We start from the raw sequence: 18,879 nt of genomic DNA, 5'->3' as shown, positions 1-18,879 counted from the left end.
TCTTGTTGGTGCTTGCAGGCACAGGCAGTTTCGAGATCCCTGTTCTGTGTCTCTTGGTCCACGGGGAGCCCAGGATCCTAAAGGTCAGTTTTCATTTCATTATGCTGTGTTGGTTACTCAAGAACTTTAAAGACGTCACTGCAAAGAGACCTTTTGAGAGCTAGATATCTTTTGTCATATGAATGTGCACAATCTGACTTTGAGCAGCAGCTGAGGCTTGAGAACTAGGCTCCAAATCAAATTTTGTCTGTGCCACTTCCCGAAGTTGCTGGCCAAAGCCAGACCGAGAAACAAATTCTTTCTGTTTTCACAAAACTAATCTCTTCGGCTGGAAAGCCTGTCAAAGCCACCACATTAGCATAAATGGAGCCATACACGATTATGGAACACAGCTAACACTGATCAATATAATTCTTTGTTTGTGTTTAGTTGAGATGTTATTTTGTGAAACTGAGGATGTTTGTGAGTTTGCCCGCAAGTCTGAACATTGTGTCCCTGTCTGCAGAGGATGTACAAAGGCATTGGCAATTCGACACCATGGCTGATCCTGGCAGGCTCGGGAGGCGTGGCTGACATCCTCGTCACACTGATGAATAGGGGCTGCTGGGATATGGACAGCGTTCATGAGCTGTTGCTGGACACCTTTCCAAATGCCCACCACAGCACAGACATCAGTAACTGGGTCAAGCTGGTGAGAGCGATGTGCACAGCATGGAGGCAGGCGCATACACGGATATGCGCATCACAAGACTTTAAACGTTGCCAGAAAAATGGGGCACACTGGGGAAGATTGTGAGGGAAGCTTATGTGGGATTTTTTTTTTTTATAGTTATCTTCAAAACTTGTATGTGATGACCTAATTACGGATACGAAGGAGGAGGGAAGGATACTGATGATGGAATATTTGATCAAGCTGACATACACAGTGAAGGGATTGTTATTTTAGAAAACAATGCATAAGTGATAAAACAATTGTACATTGTTCAACTAAAATAAGGTATTAGTAATAACTGACTGTCAATCTGCCAATCAGATCCAGAAGATACTTGATCACGGGCATCTCCTTACTGTCCACGACCCTAAACAGGAGAGCTCTGAGCTGTCCACGGTCATCCTCAAAGCGCTAGTCAAGGGTAAAGTACCTTTTGAGAGATATGTTTTGAAGAACTTGCAATTTCAGTCTGACTTTAGAGTTGCATGAAGAGAGAGCCTTGACATTTTGAGCACCACATGTGAACCTCTTGAGTGTGTGTGTGTGTGTGTGTGTGTGTGTGTGTGTGTGTGTGTGTGTGTGTGTGTGTGTGTGTGTGTGTGTTTGTGTGTGTGTGGCTGTGGCTGTGGCTATGGGTGTGTCTCTCAGCATGTAAGAGCCAAAGTCAGGAAGCTCAAGACTTCCTGGATGAACTGAAGCTGGCTGTGGCCTGGAACAGGGTGGATATTGCCAAGAGTGACATCTTTAATGGAGATGTGGAGTGGAAGGTGAGACAATTAGTTATTTGATAAGCGGTTTGTCATGCTCTTATAATTAAACATTCAGCGTGGGAAAAAACTGTAGAGTTCAATCGGCAATCAAGTCAAAGTTTAGCATATTTAGTGAATGACATAACCACCTACTAGTGGTTCCATGAGGCTATACTTCCGTGTGGATGGCCCCTTAGGCAGAGTGGTGCTGTAAGCTGAATGCTAATCTCAATATGCTAATATGCTCACAGTCACAATTCTAGCATACTTCACTTAGGGGCCATCCACACGGAAACGTTTTTTTGTGCAAACGCACGTTTTGCATCGTTTGGGCCGACCGTCCAGACGAATCCTGCAAAGCACTGCCTGAAAACACACTTTTTTGAAACCTGGTCTCAGGGTGAAAAAATCCGAAAACGGCTCTCGTTTGGCTTCGTATAGATGGTGAATACGAATTCGTATTGATGATGTCATCGCCCCCCCCCCTCTTTTACACCCTCTCCGGACGTACACCTGAGTGAAGCTAAGCGAGCATGTCCCATCTCCATGGTCAAACCAGCTCACTTCATCTAAATACTTTGTCTCTGCTCCCTGACCCTTCCCTCTGGATTCTACACAAAATATATTGCTAACGTTATGTAGCCAACGTTAAACATCGCTAAAGCAGCTGACCGCTCCAACAGCGAAGTAACGTTAACGTTAGCTGCTATGGCTATCTGTTTATAAAGTGGAAGTAGACAACTTATCAACTAACTAGCTAATCTGTCTGCTTATCAACTCCTTGAACGGATTATAGTAACTTTTACCCCGGCTTATTGTAGAAAAGCTACTGCAAGAAAAACGTATAGATTATTAAAAAGACAACATTCATGGATCATTGATGTTTGTTTGACTGCCGAAGTTAGAGCTAGCTAACGTTAGCGCGCTGCTAGCGCGCTGCAATCATGCAAAATAAAAAGCAATCCAACAGCACATTATACAACGTAAACAAAGACACGTTTTCTTGCAGCGTCCTTTATAAAATGAGCAGTGGTGAAAGTTATTATAGTCCACGGATGTATTAAGAGAAAGTTATAATCTAGCTAGTCATGTTATGATGGGAAGTGGAAGTGACTATGCTCTTGTTCTCCGTTTTTTGGTGAATTTCTGTAGCAGAAGCAGCGCCGCCTATAGGCCTGGCATATGAAGTAGCGTATTGAGTCATTTACAAGTGGATTCGTTTGGACGCAACTATTCTTGAAACGAATCCAGGGAAGACGGGTAAAAAAAAGATCGTTTTGGTACGTGTGGACGTGGCCTTAGTTAGTTGGTGTGCTAACATCTGCTGATAAACACACATCCATCCAATTGTTGACAGGATATATCACTGAAAACCACAAATGTCAACCGGATGGTGGCCCTAGAGGAACAATCAGAGGATCATCAAACTCAGTAGGTTTTATCCTCTGGGGACCATGAATGTCTGTACAAAACTGGCAAACTATCCAATAGTTTTTCGAGATATTTCAGTCTGAGCCAAATTGTGGATCAATCAATCAATCAATCAATCAATCAAGGCAAGGCGAATTTATTTATAGAACACTTTCTCATACACAGAGGTCATTCAAAGTGCTTTACAGGCAGAAACAACAACAACAAATATACAATTGAGAGACATGAGAAGACAAACATAAAGGCATAACATAGTTTAAAAACAAATAATAAAGTAATTAAAATACCATCAATCAACCGACCGATCGCCCAATTTCCATCCCTAGAGCCAATGCTGCTAGCGTGGCTAAAAGCTATTTTGCGTGAGCATGTCTTTTGTTATTTATTTACATTTGGACGCAATCAATATGAAAGGGAATGGTTAACTACTATTACTATTACTACTATTAACTTACTTTACAGGCATCGGACCTTGAGGAGGTGATGATGGATGCACTGATCAACGACAAACCGGACTTTGTGCGCCTCTTTGTGGACAACGGCGTGAACCTGGGCGAGTTCCTTACCTACGGTCGTCTCCAGGAGCTTTACTGGTCCGTGTCGGAGAAGAGCCTCTTTCACAACCTGCTCCTCAAAAAGTACGAGGAGAAGCAGCTTCTGCTTGGAGCTGCCAGGACACCTGGTCCACCTGGGCACCATCCGCCTGAGCAAGGGGACCGGAAAGCCCGCTTCACCCTCTTCGAAGTCGCCAAAGTGCTCAAAGACTTTCTCCATGACTCCTGCAAAGGCTTTTACCAAAAGATTCCCACAGTGAGTGATGTACTCTGTCTCGGATGTTCTAGTAAATCATATATACCGCGCTGAATAAGAAATCCTTTCAACTGATGAATGATGGTCCACCTTGATTTGCTTCTTGCGGTGGTTCTCATCCTTTTTGGCTTGTGACACCTTAAAATGAAGCAACGTCTATTTGTGCCCCCTTTGCACAGTTTGCATTCGTCTCTGAGTTGTGAGCGGAGAGTGATTTTGGTAAAGGCCTGAAAGATGCAATGAAATAGACAATACACAGACTTCATAGTAAACTCACTTCCTTGATAACAGTGAATCTTTGATGGCGACATCATCCTGCACTTGTCAGAGTTAAACATCCAAGCTAATCTAAATCTAAAGCAATTGCAATTTTTAGGTGATCTTGGGGGGAAATTGAATATGGTTTGTGTATCAGAACAATGTGTTTTTCTATCCTGTTAGTCAACATGAGACCCCTCAGATTTTTCTTGTGACCCACTAGAAAGGTCCTCACCCCCAAGTTGGGAAGCACTGGGGGAGGGGGCCTTCAATTTCACCGTAATTGTGGAAAGAAAGATATGGATCATCATCGCACACCAAACCTGCTGTTACACCCTAACTATACCCTCAGGATTTGCAGTGAATTACCTAACTATAGATGGTGTAAACGTATGTTGTTTGTTTTATGCTGTGCAGCTAAAAAAAAGCTCATGACCTCGGGGAAGGAAGCTCAGATCGTAACCAAAATCTATTTGTTACTTGGCTGAAGATCTGTCTGTCATACATTTTTGAAATACCTACATATCTGTTGAGTGACAGAATAACCTCCTTGGCAGAGGAAGTCATTCTTTTTGCAATAATGACTAATTACTATACACATTCCTCGCCACTGTCGCACTGTTGCACTAAATGCTTGCTCTTGGGGGAATTACTAGAAATGTTGGGGCTTTGTAAACTATAGAGTGTGTTCTAGACCTACTCTATCTGTAAATTGTCTCGAGATAACTCTTGTTATGATTTGATACTATAAATAAAATTGAATTGAATTGAATTTAATACTGCCTGTGCGCTCCAGGAGAAGCCAGCGAAGGGTCGACTGTTCCACAGCCAGAAGAACCTGCCCGAGTTAGAGGAACGCTGCGAGCATCCTTGGAGGGATCTCTTCCTCTGGGCCGTCCTTCAGAACCGACAGCAGATGGCTAACTACTTCTGGGCTATGGTCAGTTTTGTTAGCTTCTTTAGTCAGTTCTGCTCCAACTTGTGCTATCTCAGCTCTGTGTGGTTCAACCCATAAAAGTCCAAATGGGACTGGCACTGGCAAAAACGATTCAAACCACACTGAAGTGAGCTGAATTATACTGCGCCAGTTTGTATTCTGAATTTAGTGTGAACAAGAGTGATGTGAGCCAGCACAGCGCAGGTGCAGGTCAGTCCTGCCATATGAAAATTACACTCCAGATAAAAGAGCCCAGCAAACGGCATATTTATCAAGAACTCAGGTGAACTATAAAAGCTATCTAATCTCCAAGAACATTATTCAAATGAAGGTCATGCTGCTTTGTGGGACAGTATATTCAACAAGCTGTGAGGTAGTGCAGGCGTATCTAAAGTCCTGATGAAATTAATGACATAGTATTGATGCCCTATGAATAGTTTAAAAGACCCAAATCAACCATAATTGCACTTTGTTTGCAACATCTTTTCAAGGCACCTTTCATTTCTTTATTGCCCTTCCCCGAACTAAGGGAACCAATTATTGTAATCTCACAAGCGGTCACCCTCATGTGCTCCTTTCCTGCGTCTTATTTCAAACATTATCGGAAATTATGGTAATTGTATTCAGTGTGTGTACAACCCCCACTGCAAATCTTTTTACCACTCACACTCTGGCTGGGATATGTGCATTCATAATTTTCATTGTTTGAAGTGTCTATCGTGTTGAAGGCCTCATTACAATTATCCTTGCAGGCTGGCTTATGCTAGCAAAATATTTCATATGTATTATGTAGATATACATGAGCCCAAGTGAAACATTATAGAGGGATGTATAAAAATATTGATTACTTGAATAAAGAGGATTGAGGTCCACACCCAACACAAAGTATAGGGCCACTAAAGGTTGCTATTAACTGTTAATTGTAGGAAATTACAATATAATACAATAAACATAATGTACTAATAATGAATGTAATAATAAACAATGCCAATATCTTATCAGAAAGGACCAGCTAACAATTTCCTTTTTATATTAAAAAGAGTACATTTGTTATCTTTTGGCTTCTGTGTTCCTATAAACACCCTCTTTATTCTGTCAAGAAATCAACCTGGAAGAAAGTTCAACGCTTTCGGAAATAAGTTTATTAGCTGTCTTAAATGAGGAGATTGCTATCGGAGAGTGGTATCTATCTTCTCATCTAACACACGGTAAGAAAAGAAAGGACCACAGAGCGGTTTTGCATATTTAAACTTACTTAATAAAAATTGCCAGTTTGCAAAACTACCAAATATTTTCCAAAATGTCAGGTCTAGACAGTGGTTTGTCTCCATTCATTTGAGTAAGTTATTCAAATCAACAGGTAGATTTTTCAGATCCATCTGCACTTTTTAAGCACAGCATGCTACTTAGGGCATTTTCACACCTACCTCATTTGGTCCGGACTTTCGGACTTTTCAGTTTGGTCCGTACCAAAATTGCAGGTGAGAAAGGTGCCTCAAATTTTGGTCCGATCAAAAGAGGTGGTCTCGGTCCGGACCAAACTGAATCATGGTCCGGTTCGTTTATAGTGCGAAAGCATTTTTTGGATGGTTCGGACTTTCGGACCAAATACAACAAGCTCTGGCAGGCTCTCCTTGTGTTACAAGAGAAGCTCTTTTAAGGAATAGCTCGGTGCTTAGTGTTTAGGCTACATGAGAGAGTGAGTGACGGTGAATGCGCTCAGAGCAGACAGCTGTCGGCTATCGGAGCAGAGAATACATCAGCAGTTTACTTGTTAAGTGGTTGTAAATGCACATTGTAGGTTTCCGTTTGTCCCTGAATAAATGCTCCAGAAAGAAAGTATCCCCGTGTCTTGCTTCTCAACATCACAACAAAACAAAAAGAGCCGTGGCAGTAGGGGAGAGCAGCAGTCAGTTGAAAAAACCTCCGACCCAGAGAGAGAGAGGATACGAGAGGACGGGGAAGCGCGTCATCAAACCAATCAATTCTAAGTATCTGGACACGCAGCTCATGTATGTGATGACGGCAGGACGTAGTATTTGTCACCTATAGATCTTTAGCGCGCATGCACAACTGCAGTGTACAATTTAACAAAAACATGAACCTTGGTCTGGACCTTGTTGTGAAAACACCCTTAGGCTAAAGTGAATGAAGACCTGACGTCCACTATGATGAATTACCTCTTCTCAACAATGTTTGAGAGTTGATTTTCCAGTTGAAGCCTGATACAGGTTTTTATGTTTTGTACTCCATATCACAATGTGTGGTCTATGAGTAAAAATATCTGAAATCTGAAAAAATAGTGAGCAGAAAAGTGTAAGTATGCATGAATTATATTCAAAAGGGCAAACACTGGTAAAGTCTTGTAGGTAGATTTTTTCCATCTCAGGTTTGTACAAACACCACTTTAGTCGATTCCACAACCAACATTCAAAACTGTTGACCGCTGTAGACTATAACAACAACTCCATTTAAGATATTGATTTTATAGATTTGTTTTTTCTGATGCTGCCAAAGGCGTGTTCACGTATGTGGTAAATACAGGGTAAAGAGGTCTATAACCTTAAATTAAAAAGGCTGCTTACGTTTTATGTAAATATTAGAGTATAAGTGTTACATGGTCAAACAAACCAGACAGGCTTCAGAAACAGCAGGTCGACTTGCAGGTGGAAATGTATCTTTTGCAGCCTGATGCAGTAGATTTCTCCGATCGCTCTCTCAGACCTATTTCTTGGATCCAGCTTTATTTTTATCCTTCAGGGCCCTGAGGCGGTTGCGGCAGCGCTGGCGGGTTGTAAGATTCTGAAAGAGATGGCACGACTGGAATCCGAGGCCGAGTCTGCGCGTAGTATGAAGGAGGCCAAGTATGAGCAGTTCGCCCTTGGTGAGTACACGAACTGTCGGATGAACAGCCGAATGTGTTAACCCTCAAAAGCAATGGTCAAACATGGCAAGAGGTGCACTCACTGACCTCAAACAACACAAACAGATTAGAGCTGCCTTAAAAGTTAGGCCCGACGAGGCCCGAGCCCGACAGAATTCGGCCCGAGCCCGACAAGTACATTTTGATTGACAGCTTTTTAAAAGCCCAAACTCGTTAACAGCCCGACATTATTCAAATGTGCGCACGCACACACAGCTCTTTCGCCTTTTCGTCAAGAATGAGTCATTTATACATATTTTTAAAATAATTTATTCATGACTAACGTAGGCTATAGGCCACTTGGAAGTTGGAACAAAGAAATAAAATAAGTACACATTTACACCTGACCGCTCATTTACCGCGGAACCCAGAGCGCAAGCCCGAGCCCGGCCCGGCCCGATCCCGTGTAAAATGATTAAAATTAAGCAAAGGCAAAGATTTTCAGCTCTAAAACAGGTCCCAAGGGAATGACATAGGAATCTGAATGTGCAAATTCTTCAAATGTGGCCGAGTGGTTGACGCTGTGTTCCCGTTGTTCTTGTTGTGGCAGATGTCTTCGGAGAGTGTTACTCCAACAGTGAAGACAGGGCGTATGCTTTGTTAGTGAGAAGAACACACTGCTGGAGCAAATCTACGGTCCTTAACCTGGCCACTGAGGCAGATGCCAAATCCTTCTTTGCCCACGATGGAGTTCAGGTAACAAGGACACATATCCATGTGCTCATGTAGCTCCAATTTCACTGATTCTTTTAGCTAATGTAAAACATTTAACTATCACACTGTAACAGTTTCAAAGAATTGTGCATTTGATCAAGAGAGTTATGCAGTTTATTTTTCCGACTTCTGTATTGAAATACTGGTGTTGGCCGGCAGTTATTGAAAAAGATGTTCCAGGACATTGCACATAATCAAATACTTATTTCAAAGTCATATCATTTTGCTGATCACTGGACTCCATCACTATACAATTTGACCTAAATAGACGTCCTTGTCATTACAAAGCCATCATTGAGAGTTAATTGGTATTCAATGTCAGCAGGGAAGGTTAGTATGCAGGAACCTCTTGACAGCAAAGTCATATTTTATTAAAGGAACTAAAAAGTATTACAAAATGTAGCCTATTTAAAGCTGCACAATGTTTCAAGTGAATAGGGATTTTACTGGTCTGGTACAGAAGATGGACAAACCCATGACTAAGCATCAGATGTCCTTACATTTAACTGACTCATCGACTGCGACTAGTCAGCTGTGGAAAAGGAAACTGATCACACGTCCTTTGAAATGGTTTAATGAGGAGGGAAAAATTAAAATTTTTGCTCTTCTGTCAGCTGAGGGTAACTCCCTCTACGATGCTTCCACAAGACTGTAAGGCAGAAATACTCTATGCCTATGATGCCCTCTTGTGGAAAACATTCAGATGTTAAAGTGCTCATATTATTCTCATTTTCAGGTTCATAATTGTATTTAGAGGTCCTACCAGAATAGGTTTACATGGTTTAATTTTTTTAAAAAACAACATATTTTATTGTACTACAAATTGCTGCAGCTCCTCTTTTCACCCTGTGTGTTGAGCTCTCTGTTTTAGCTACAGAGTGAGACATCTCACTTCTGTACCATCTTTGTTGAGTCGCACATGCGCAGTAGCTAGGTAAGCACTGCTAGCTAGTCAGTTGCAGAGTATGAGGGCGTGCCACGCTAGCAGCTAGGCGAGCATTATAACGTGCGTTACAAAGTGACGCACGTTCGTCACGGAAGTAAAGGCTGGACTACAATAGAGCTGTTTGGAGCAGTTTGTGAACAGTGTTTTCTGTTGGAGATGGTAAGTCCCTTTGGGGTGGACTTTGGGCTTTTTCACTTTGTAAACCTATAACATGCACACAAAAAAGATATACAACACAATAAAAGAAAGGGAAAAAGCCCAAAAGCATAATATGAGCACTTTAAGTTAGTTTGTCCCTGCTGTGTAACCGTGTCTGATTTGAACCTAAATGACACAAAAGGAAACCTTTACTGCAGGCCCTCCTCACAAAGATTTGGTGGGGGGCGATGACGACAGACACAGCCATCTCCAAACTCGTGGTGTGTTTCTTCTGTCCACCACTCATCTGGACCAACCTCATAAAGTTCAGGTGATCAATCTCATCCTGCCCCACCATTTTGTCTCATCAACGTGGATGTACCGTACGTACGCCTTTTTGGTGTGTGCGCTGACACTCTTATGTGTTTCTCAGTGACGAGGAACTCGATAATCGTAATAGCCGCGAGCAGTTTGTGGAGCTGGACAGTCTGGATACAGAAAAGGCTTTACTGTTAACTGACGACGATGACCACATGTGAGTTTGCAATTAAATAATACTGAAATTCCTGATAAATAACCTGAAAAATGATCTTTGTTAATCATTATTTAAGATGTCTGACTGATCAATTTCTTATTCTCATTATTTCTTTCTAAAATATGTAGCATGAATTACCCTGCATTGTATACTAACAATAAAGCTGTGCTGGATAAAAGTATAAAAGTCAGATGCACCACACTGATTCACTTAGTACATTATGTTTACTTCATATTGTAAATTATTCCTTTTCAGTTTAACTCCAACTTTATTGAACACATGCAGACTTGAACAAAAACATAACAAAATGCAAACGACATATAATAAAAATAAGTAAAACGCGCTAAAACCCACCACATGCGTAAATCTGTTTCATCGGATTTTGAAATTAAAAAGCCATTCAATTTCTGGCACTTGAAATTTGCTTTATGCATTGAAATTATGTATCTGAATTTTTTTGCCCGTAAATTTTACTCTTCATACTTTCAACAACTAATTTTCACCTTTATTTTTCTAAGTTCATAAATTCAGAATCCAAAATTTACTGTTAAAAAAATTCAATATAACAAATTCAGATGCAAAATACGATGTATTCAATTCAACTAATATATTTTCAACTTCCTCAAATTCCACAGGCCAAATTCAGCTGCAAAATGTAATGTTTCAAATTCAGTGTGGAGCTTTTTAACTCTGAAAGGCAGATAACCGTAAGTTGCCGTTTATCTTGAGGCTCTGACACACCAACCCGACGGCCAATCACTGATCAGTCTACCCGAGTCGGTCCAAAAAGTGCCTCGGAACACACCGAAGCGACGCCGACTTGGGCATAGGTTCTGTGCGTGCGTGAGACGTAATACGTCTCCATAACAGCAGGCGGCGCTAAATCTGTATTGTCACCCAAAAAATGAAAACCGGCAGCTGATTGGACGAACGCGTCACGTGGGTCTGGCTGCTCCCGGATTTTACAACGGAGCATAATGGCGGCTCGCTCTGAACACGGTCTCATATTTTACGAAAATAGTTCACCGAAACGTGTTTCTGAAAACATTTTAAGCCAGAAATAGGCCATGCAGTTGCTGAATCTGTCTTCATTTGAGATTGACAAAGGTCTGTTTAAAAGATTTCCGTCAGATTTTGAGAGGCGTGAGTCAGGCTCATCCCGCTCGTCATTTCCGGGTTAGCGCTCCACCAATCAGACTGGCCATTGAGTCCGGCTGCCCGCCTTCCGATTCAACATGTAAAATCGGCCCAAATGAAGGCCGGCGTCCCCTCAGACTGACAATGGCACGGAACACACCAAACTGACCTCGCCAGACTGTCCGACGGCCGATAATTGGGTTGGTATGTCAGGGCCTTTATAATGGATTATTGTGTTTTGTTATTTAAACAAACGATTGAGGAAATAAACTTGTCCATGAGTCTTTTGAGTAGACTTCCAGCTGACAGCGGGGTCTGGGAGCATCACTGGTCGGGCCAGCGAGCAAGCGATCCCGGCCGCCACCAGCTGGCTGTCACGTCAGACTGGAGCTTCTCAAGTCCAACAACATCGGAGCAAATGTGCAAATGACCATACATTTTTGTAAAACTGCCCATATTTAAACTCTACACAGTTGATTTCTCGCATAAAAAAATTCTCAGAAGTGAATTTAGTGGTGAAATAGCAGACTAAAATTGTAAAAAGTTTCCAGTTGTTGGCTGCAGCTGCCATGGCAAACTACCGATCTAGATTCTAGAATCGATTGCTTTTCCTTGGATTCCCGGATGTTAACACTGCATTTGAAACGTTACGTTTTGCAGCTGAATTTGGCCCGTTGAATTTGAGCCAGTTGAACATATATTAGTTAAATGTAATACATTGCAATTTGCATCTGAATTTCTTATATTGAATTTTTCATGTTTCATTTTTGATTCTGAATGTATGAACTTAGAAAAATAAAGGTGAAAATTAGGTGTTGATTCAGAGGCAATACATTCAGATACATAATTTCCATGCATAAATATTCAGTGCTAGAAATTCAATGTTCATATGTATACATACAATGTTCAATGTTCACAAATTGAACAGTGTTCAACAGTGACGGCACAACATAAAACGTATGTTTTGTGTGTAAACATTTTTTTTTTTTTTAAGTTCAAGAAGCATTTCTTTTCTTTTCCACTCCCCCCCAGGGAGTCTTCACCTGGAGCTCCAGCAACTCAGAGCTGTGCCTCTGTCTGGTGGCGTTTCCTGCTCCGCCGCTGGCGTCGCTTCTGGAGTGCTGCTGTCACTGTGTTCCTCGGTAATGTCATCATGTACTTCGCCTTCCTCTTCCTCTTCACCTACGTGCTCCTGCTAGACTTCCGTCCGCCGCCTCCCCTTGGCCCTGGAGCCCACGAAATAATTCTCTACTTCTGGGTCTTCACCTTGGTGCTGGAGGAACTTCGACAGGTGACCGTCATAGCAATCCGATCTCACTGGTTCCTTTTTAAAATGCCATTTCATCTTTTCAAACACATTTTGAGTTCCTCAGATCGTTATTTAGCGATTACCTTTTGTTAAGGATCCATCTACATCTACCCATGCAGTGTCGCACCCATTCTGAAGCACTGTTATTAGATGTGTTTGCACGACAGCGTTCAGGCCTGAAAAGTCAGTCATCTCTTGAGGTTGTGTGAATCGCTCCAATAAGCTCATTCTCTCTGGGGTTTTAAGGATTCATAAGCCTTTCACCTTTCTGCCTGACTCCCTCCCAGTGAGCCGGGTCAGACAAGCATGAGCCCTTATTGCACTGATCCCGCTGAGCCTTCTCCCTTGGGCACAAAAGCCCGAGATGAGACAGGCCTTGTTCTCTCGTCTCGCTTTTTCAACATGCATCTCAGAAATTCCCTGAGCTGACAGAAATATGGCACAGGTTTCCAAATAAAGAGCCACACTGCTGCGGGCGGCTCTATACCATGCTAACAAGCCCAGGGCCGCATGCCCCTCCCTGAAGGAAGACAATGCCACAGAGGTCTTAATTCTCACCATATTTTTCATAGAACAAGGTGTGAGACTGCAGGTTTAGCAGCTTTTTAAATGTGAAGTAGATGGACTGGTGTAAGGCTGCTCACTCTCACAAAGATGTGAAAACCAATATGTGATTGCCTGAATTGATGTAGGCTGGTAGCAATATGTAGTGTCTCATTGCATCAACAGTCCTCACTGGGGTTCACATTACATTTTAGTGCTATTAGTTTATTATTCCAGAAGTTTGTATAATGTCAGTCTAGGAGAGACTTTAGATAATCAGGGCTGTTTTATTGTTATTTGTACAGAATGTATAATTAAATCCTTATATTAAACCAACACCAATTCATCTGTGATGACGTTTGATTGGTTTACAGTCAGTATCTAACTCTACACCTTATACCTAGTTTATAGAAACTTCCAAAAAGCCATTGAGGAGCAGACTCCACTACTGCTTTTATCAAAACAGTTTGTTGGGGAATTCTGTCGCTTAAACATAGTGAAACTGAACGGAACTGACAAGATCTGGTAGAAGATTTAGCGGTTGTGATAGTAAGGATTAAAGGACAAATCCGGCGCAAAATGAACCTAGGGGTTAATAACACATGATTACCAAGTCGCTAGTCGTCGGGGCACAGGTAAAGTAAAAAAGAAATAGCTATTTCCACACCACTAACAAGGCTCAAAATAACACCACACTTCCACGGTAGCATAATGAGGGTCCCTACATGTAAACCGAAGCATTGTGTACACACTGTACCGCTCAAGTATACAGGCAGGCGCCATCTTGGGAAAACAGTCACGATCAGTCAAGCGCCGTGCAACCAGTAACATAGCCTAAGAACGGCGTTCGTCGTTCGACTGGTCGTGACTGTTTTCCCAAGATGGCGCCTGCCTGTATACGTGAAAGGTACTGTCTCTCTAAACTATCTTTTTAATAAACTGTCTGTACACTTACAAAGTTCTCAATGCTTCGGTTTACATGTAGGGACGCTCATTACGCTACCGTGGAAGTGTGGTGCTATTTTGAGCCTTGTAGTATAGAAATAGAGATTTCTTTTTACTTTACCCGTGCCCCGATGACTAGCGGCAGTCTAGTATAAAGTACTCGAAAGCAGTACTTGAGTAAAAGTACAAGTATCTTACCAGAAAATGACTTTGGTAGAAGTTGAAGTCTCCTTTTAGAATATTGCTTGAGTAAAAGTCTTAAAGTATCTGATATCAACAGTACTTAAGTAGAAGTAAAAAGTAAAAGTAAAAAAAAAAACTTTGATTATGAACTTTATGGCCAAAGGTGTGTAACGTTATCTTCATCACCACTGTCGTCGGGGTGGTCATCCTCTGTTACCATGGTGGCAGAGCCTGCACCAGGTGCTTCCATTACACTATCAGTCATTATGCTTCCTCCTCTTCTTCTTTAGTTTTTGCCTATGCTTTTTATTTATTTATTTTTTGCCGCTTGGCCACAAACAGGCATCACGTCACCAACTGGAATGGAGCGTACGTTATTCTGGCAATTTAGGAGCAATGATTCGCCAAACTTCCTTTTTTTCAGTGTAATAAATTTCTTCAGATTTTATTTTGTAGTAACGAGTAACTAAGATGCTTAGGGGAAATGTAGTGGAGTAAAAGTATACATTTTATTTAGGAAATGTAGTGGATTAAAAGTAAAAATTTCCGGAAATATAAATAACGAAGTAAAGTACAGATACGTAAAGATTCTACTTAAGTACAGTAGTGAAGTATTTGTACTTTGTTACATTACATTACTGACTAGTGTTATAAGCCAATCAGCGGTTTGGGCTAAAACTGGTCACATTCGATTAGCAAGAAAACATATCCCAGAGAACGGTCAACTCGGTAATCACGTGTTATTAACCCCTAAGTTGCATTTTGCGCCGGATTTGTCCTTTAAGACAACTCTGACAACTTGTCATTAGTACTTGGACTATTTGGTCGTCATGTTGGGCTTTGTGGTTGGACGGCCAGGGCCTTTATGAAAACAGCATACTTCCCTCAGCTTGTTCTCAAACCAATTGTGCCATTAAGGGACCAAGAACTGCTTTTTTTGATGCACTTACAAGTGCTTTTATTGCAAGAGACATTTTACAGGATTGAGTATGTGGGACACTGCAGGTGCTTGCAAAGCAGCAGGGCTGTGTACCTGTGATCCTTTTGGACTCTGCAGGTGTGTCTGAATAGGACTCCAGTGTATGAACTGGCAGAGGGCCTTTTTTACATGGTTAACCTAGTTTAAAAAGGTTGAAAAGGTTTATTATAGCCTCATTTCTTAACAACTACAACTATTTATATGGTGTGTGAACACATGGACACTTTACAGTAGCACCTACATTTAGAAATAGATTTTTTCAAGTTCATAACGTTATTAATATTTCAGTCCGATTGCACAAAAGAGTCCCAATATTTTCAAAAAACATATCAAGGATACACATTAAGACCAGGCACTGTAAACAATTTATTTTAATTTCTGTCATAGCAAAAGAAAACTGTTACACATATCACTTTCTATTAAAATACTAATGCTACTGAAGCACAAATTAATATGCTGACAAAATGTACTATATTTCACATCACGCTCATCATACCAAAGATAAGGTTGGTGAAGAATTACTGGCTCTGGTTTTCTAATGAACTCCCTTCTTTTTTTTGTATTTTATTTTTTATTTTTGGTCAAACATTTACAAAAAAATGATGTCCTCTCGTAACGCATAAACTATCTTTAATGATGCAGAGCTTCTTCACGGATGAAGAGATTAACATCTTGAAGAAGTTCAAACTCTATGTAGAGGACAACTGGAACAAGTGTGACATGGTTGCCATCTCGCTCTTTGTCGTTGGGGTTTCATGCAGGTAATTAACCTTAAATGACATCGGTGACACTGAAGAAATAAAAAATAACACAATGAGCTCTAGCGCTGTTGTTACAATGGGGGAGGCTAGATCGTTAAAATAAGGGAGTAAGTGAACAAATTACTGAACGGGAAGAGTAAAAAATACACAGTTAATAATATCAGTTTTCTTTGATTTTGCAGGATGTCTAACAACACGTATGAGGCAGGAAGGACAGTTCTGGCGATAGACTTCATGGTATTCACTCTACGTCTGATCCACATCTTTGCCATTCATAAGCAGCTGGGACCCAAGATCATCATCGTGGAAAGAATGGTGACCAAACGTCTGAACGTTCTAATCATGGACGTTTTGAAGTGACGTTCACGGTCATAGACGAAACCATTTGTAGACCTTGTGTAGCCAATTAGGACGATTAAAAACAGGTCCGTTTCTCCTTTACAGATGAAGGATGTTTTCTTCTTCCTTTTTTTCCTGAGTGTGTGGATGATTGCGTACGGTGTTGCCACCCAGGCTCTTCTCCACCCCAATGACCCACGGATTGACTGGGTGTTTCGCAGAGCCTTGTACCGCCCATACCTGCACATTTTTGGCCAGATCCCCTTGGAGGAAATAGATGGTAAATTACAGTAACTACGGTTACACTTTACTTTAAGGGTATCGACATAAGAGTGACATGACACTGTCATGAACGTGTCATAAACATTCTAAACAAGTCATAAACGTTTATCACATAATGCTTCTTTTAGTAAGTGTCATTCGGTTTGTGTCATGTTATGTCAAGTTATGGTTAGGGTTCATGTGTCATGTGTTCATGACAGTGTCATGTCACTCTTATGTAGATACCTTCAAGTAAAGTGTTACCTTAAATACTAATTTCTGTATTTATTTAAGGTATAGAACATGAACCTTTTTAAATGTGTGTTTATCCATGGAAACTGTGCACTGTAAATGTTATATTTGAACCATTTATGCAATCTGGCGGGCTTTCCGTTGGCCTGAATCTTCTAAACTAATGTTACTGTTCTTTCATTTAACGGAGCACAGCTGCTCGCATGCCCGACATTAACTGCACCAGTGACTCAGAGGAGATTATCATGGGCCTACGGCCGCCCTGTCCCAACGTCTACGCCAACTGGCTGGTCATCCTGCTGCTGGTCATCTTCCTTCTTGTCACCAATGTCCTGCTGCTAAACCTACTCATTGCCATGTTCAGGTCAGAGGCTGGGAATCCAGAAAGCCCTCCATATGTTTGTCTGTCTGAGGACATGGGTTTACATATGCGCGTGGCTTTTTTTGTACATTATAAAATCCCAAAACACAAACTGATTTTATTGGCTTTTTGTTCTTCTTCTTCTTTTATTTTTTTTAACCATTTGCAGCTACACGTTCCAGGTAGTGCAAGAAAACGCGGACATCTTCTGGAAGTTCCAGAGGTACAACCTGATTGTAGAATACCACAGCCGTCCGGCATTAGCCCCACCCTTCATCATCATCAGCCACCTCTCTCAGCTTCTCCTCAGCCTGTTTAAACAGCCTGCGTCCAAGCAGGAGCACCTTGGTATTATTATTATTCGTTTTATTTGTTAGGGACCATGTACAATTTTTAACATAAATGTTGCCATTTGATGGACTGTACCAGAGTTAGCCTTAGGCTCATTTACATCTGCAGTACCTAGGCAGGGCACAATTTAAATCCAACGGTAAAAACATGACAACATCTAATAAAACAACAAGACAGATCACAAATCCTACATCAATATAATGCACATTGTGAAACACACACACACACACACACACACACACACACACACACACACAACACACACACACACACCTCTTCAGCACCATGTTGAAAAACTAAAAAATAAAAGAAATAAAAGTGAAAAAAGCAGGATGTTAGTGGTTGCAGAGTTGATTGTTGTATGAAGGTTATATCTGCATATTTCAATGAGGAGCTATTACGCCCATCCTACTTTATTTCAAACAGATATTGAAATAGTTTGTTGGGTCTTATCTGGCTAAATTAAAAAGAAATACTGAAAAACAAACTGTGTGCTTATCTCTGTCCTTCACCTGCTTTATCCATGGCAATTGCTGCTGTTGGTTAATTGGTTATTGGACGGCCTCCTTGTGTGTTTTGCCAGAGAGGGAGCTGCCAGCGGGGCTAGACCAGAGGCTGATAACATGGGAGACGGTGCAAAAAGAGAACTACCTGACCAAACTGGAGCGCCAGCATTGGGAGAGCAGTGAAGAGAGACTTAAGAGTACCTCCTCAAAGTAATTGTTCTTTTTTAATTTTGTAAAATAAATCAGTAAACTGTCATATAGTAGGAGTATGAGAAGGTATAATCTTTTAAGAAAATGCGCTCTGATAAACCCACTGGACACTAACTGCCCAGCACCAAACTGTAGCTTGTTTTAAAGCTTGTCTGCCTCACAGTGGTAAGAAATTGATGATTGCAGCACTGAATATGATTTGAACTGGTTTTTGTTTGTGACCAAGGGTTCAGAGCTTGCTGACGATTGTTGGTGGGTTCAAGGACCAAGAGAAACGAATGGCATCCATGGAGGCTCAGGTAAACCTGGAAAAGTGACCTCAACAGCACCATGTATGACCCATAATCAAGTTGCATTTTCCTATTTCATAGAACGCCATAGGCGCAAAGTAACGAATTACAATTACTCACGTTACTGTAATTGAGTAGTTTTTTTGTGTGCACTTCTACTTTTTAAAATCTGATATTTTACTTTTAAGTACTTTTTATGTTTCGTTCAAAGTATTGTACTTCGCTCCATTTGAAATCACATCCGGGACCGTTGCTATGTTAAAAATGCAAGGGAAAAATTGCTCACTGGAAACTACTAC

The 18,879-nt window shown here is 41.2% G+C and overlaps 1 protein-coding gene across 1 annotated transcript in view; it reads left to right on the top strand.

Annotated features, from left to right (window-relative positions):
• The window catches only part of trpm5 (transient receptor potential cation channel, subfamily M, member 5), a 28,425-nt gene that overhangs the window by 7,843 nt on the left and 1,703 nt on the right, over positions 1 to 18,879 (top strand). Inside the window, exons 7-24 of the mRNA XM_039794175.1 lie at positions 19 to 83; positions 506 to 691; positions 1,034 to 1,133; positions 1,361 to 1,479; positions 3,355 to 3,702; positions 4,757 to 4,900; positions 7,658 to 7,781; positions 8,371 to 8,516; positions 9,837 to 9,949; positions 10,052 to 10,153; positions 12,323 to 12,581; positions 15,892 to 16,010; positions 16,193 to 16,325; positions 16,455 to 16,629; positions 17,058 to 17,226; positions 17,393 to 17,571; positions 18,158 to 18,290; positions 18,517 to 18,589. Of these exons, the coding sequence (XP_039650109.1) occupies positions 19 to 83; positions 506 to 691; positions 1,034 to 1,133; positions 1,361 to 1,479; positions 3,355 to 3,702; positions 4,757 to 4,900; positions 7,658 to 7,781; positions 8,371 to 8,516; positions 9,837 to 9,949; positions 10,052 to 10,153; positions 12,323 to 12,581; positions 15,892 to 16,010; positions 16,193 to 16,325; positions 16,455 to 16,629; positions 17,058 to 17,226; positions 17,393 to 17,571; positions 18,158 to 18,290; positions 18,517 to 18,589 (2,687 nt within the window). The remainder of the gene's footprint in view (positions 1 to 18; positions 84 to 505; positions 692 to 1,033; positions 1,134 to 1,360; positions 1,480 to 3,354; positions 3,703 to 4,756; positions 4,901 to 7,657; positions 7,782 to 8,370; positions 8,517 to 9,836; positions 9,950 to 10,051; positions 10,154 to 12,322; positions 12,582 to 15,891; positions 16,011 to 16,192; positions 16,326 to 16,454; positions 16,630 to 17,057; positions 17,227 to 17,392; positions 17,572 to 18,157; positions 18,291 to 18,516; positions 18,590 to 18,879) is intronic.

Source organism: Perca fluviatilis, chromosome 3 (assembly GCF_010015445.1).
Source record: "Perca fluviatilis chromosome 3, GENO_Pfluv_1.0, whole genome shotgun sequence".
Lineage (NCBI taxonomy): Eukaryota > Metazoa > Chordata > Actinopteri > Perciformes > Percidae > Perca > Perca fluviatilis.
This window is presented reverse-complemented; position numbering and strand designations above follow the sequence as displayed.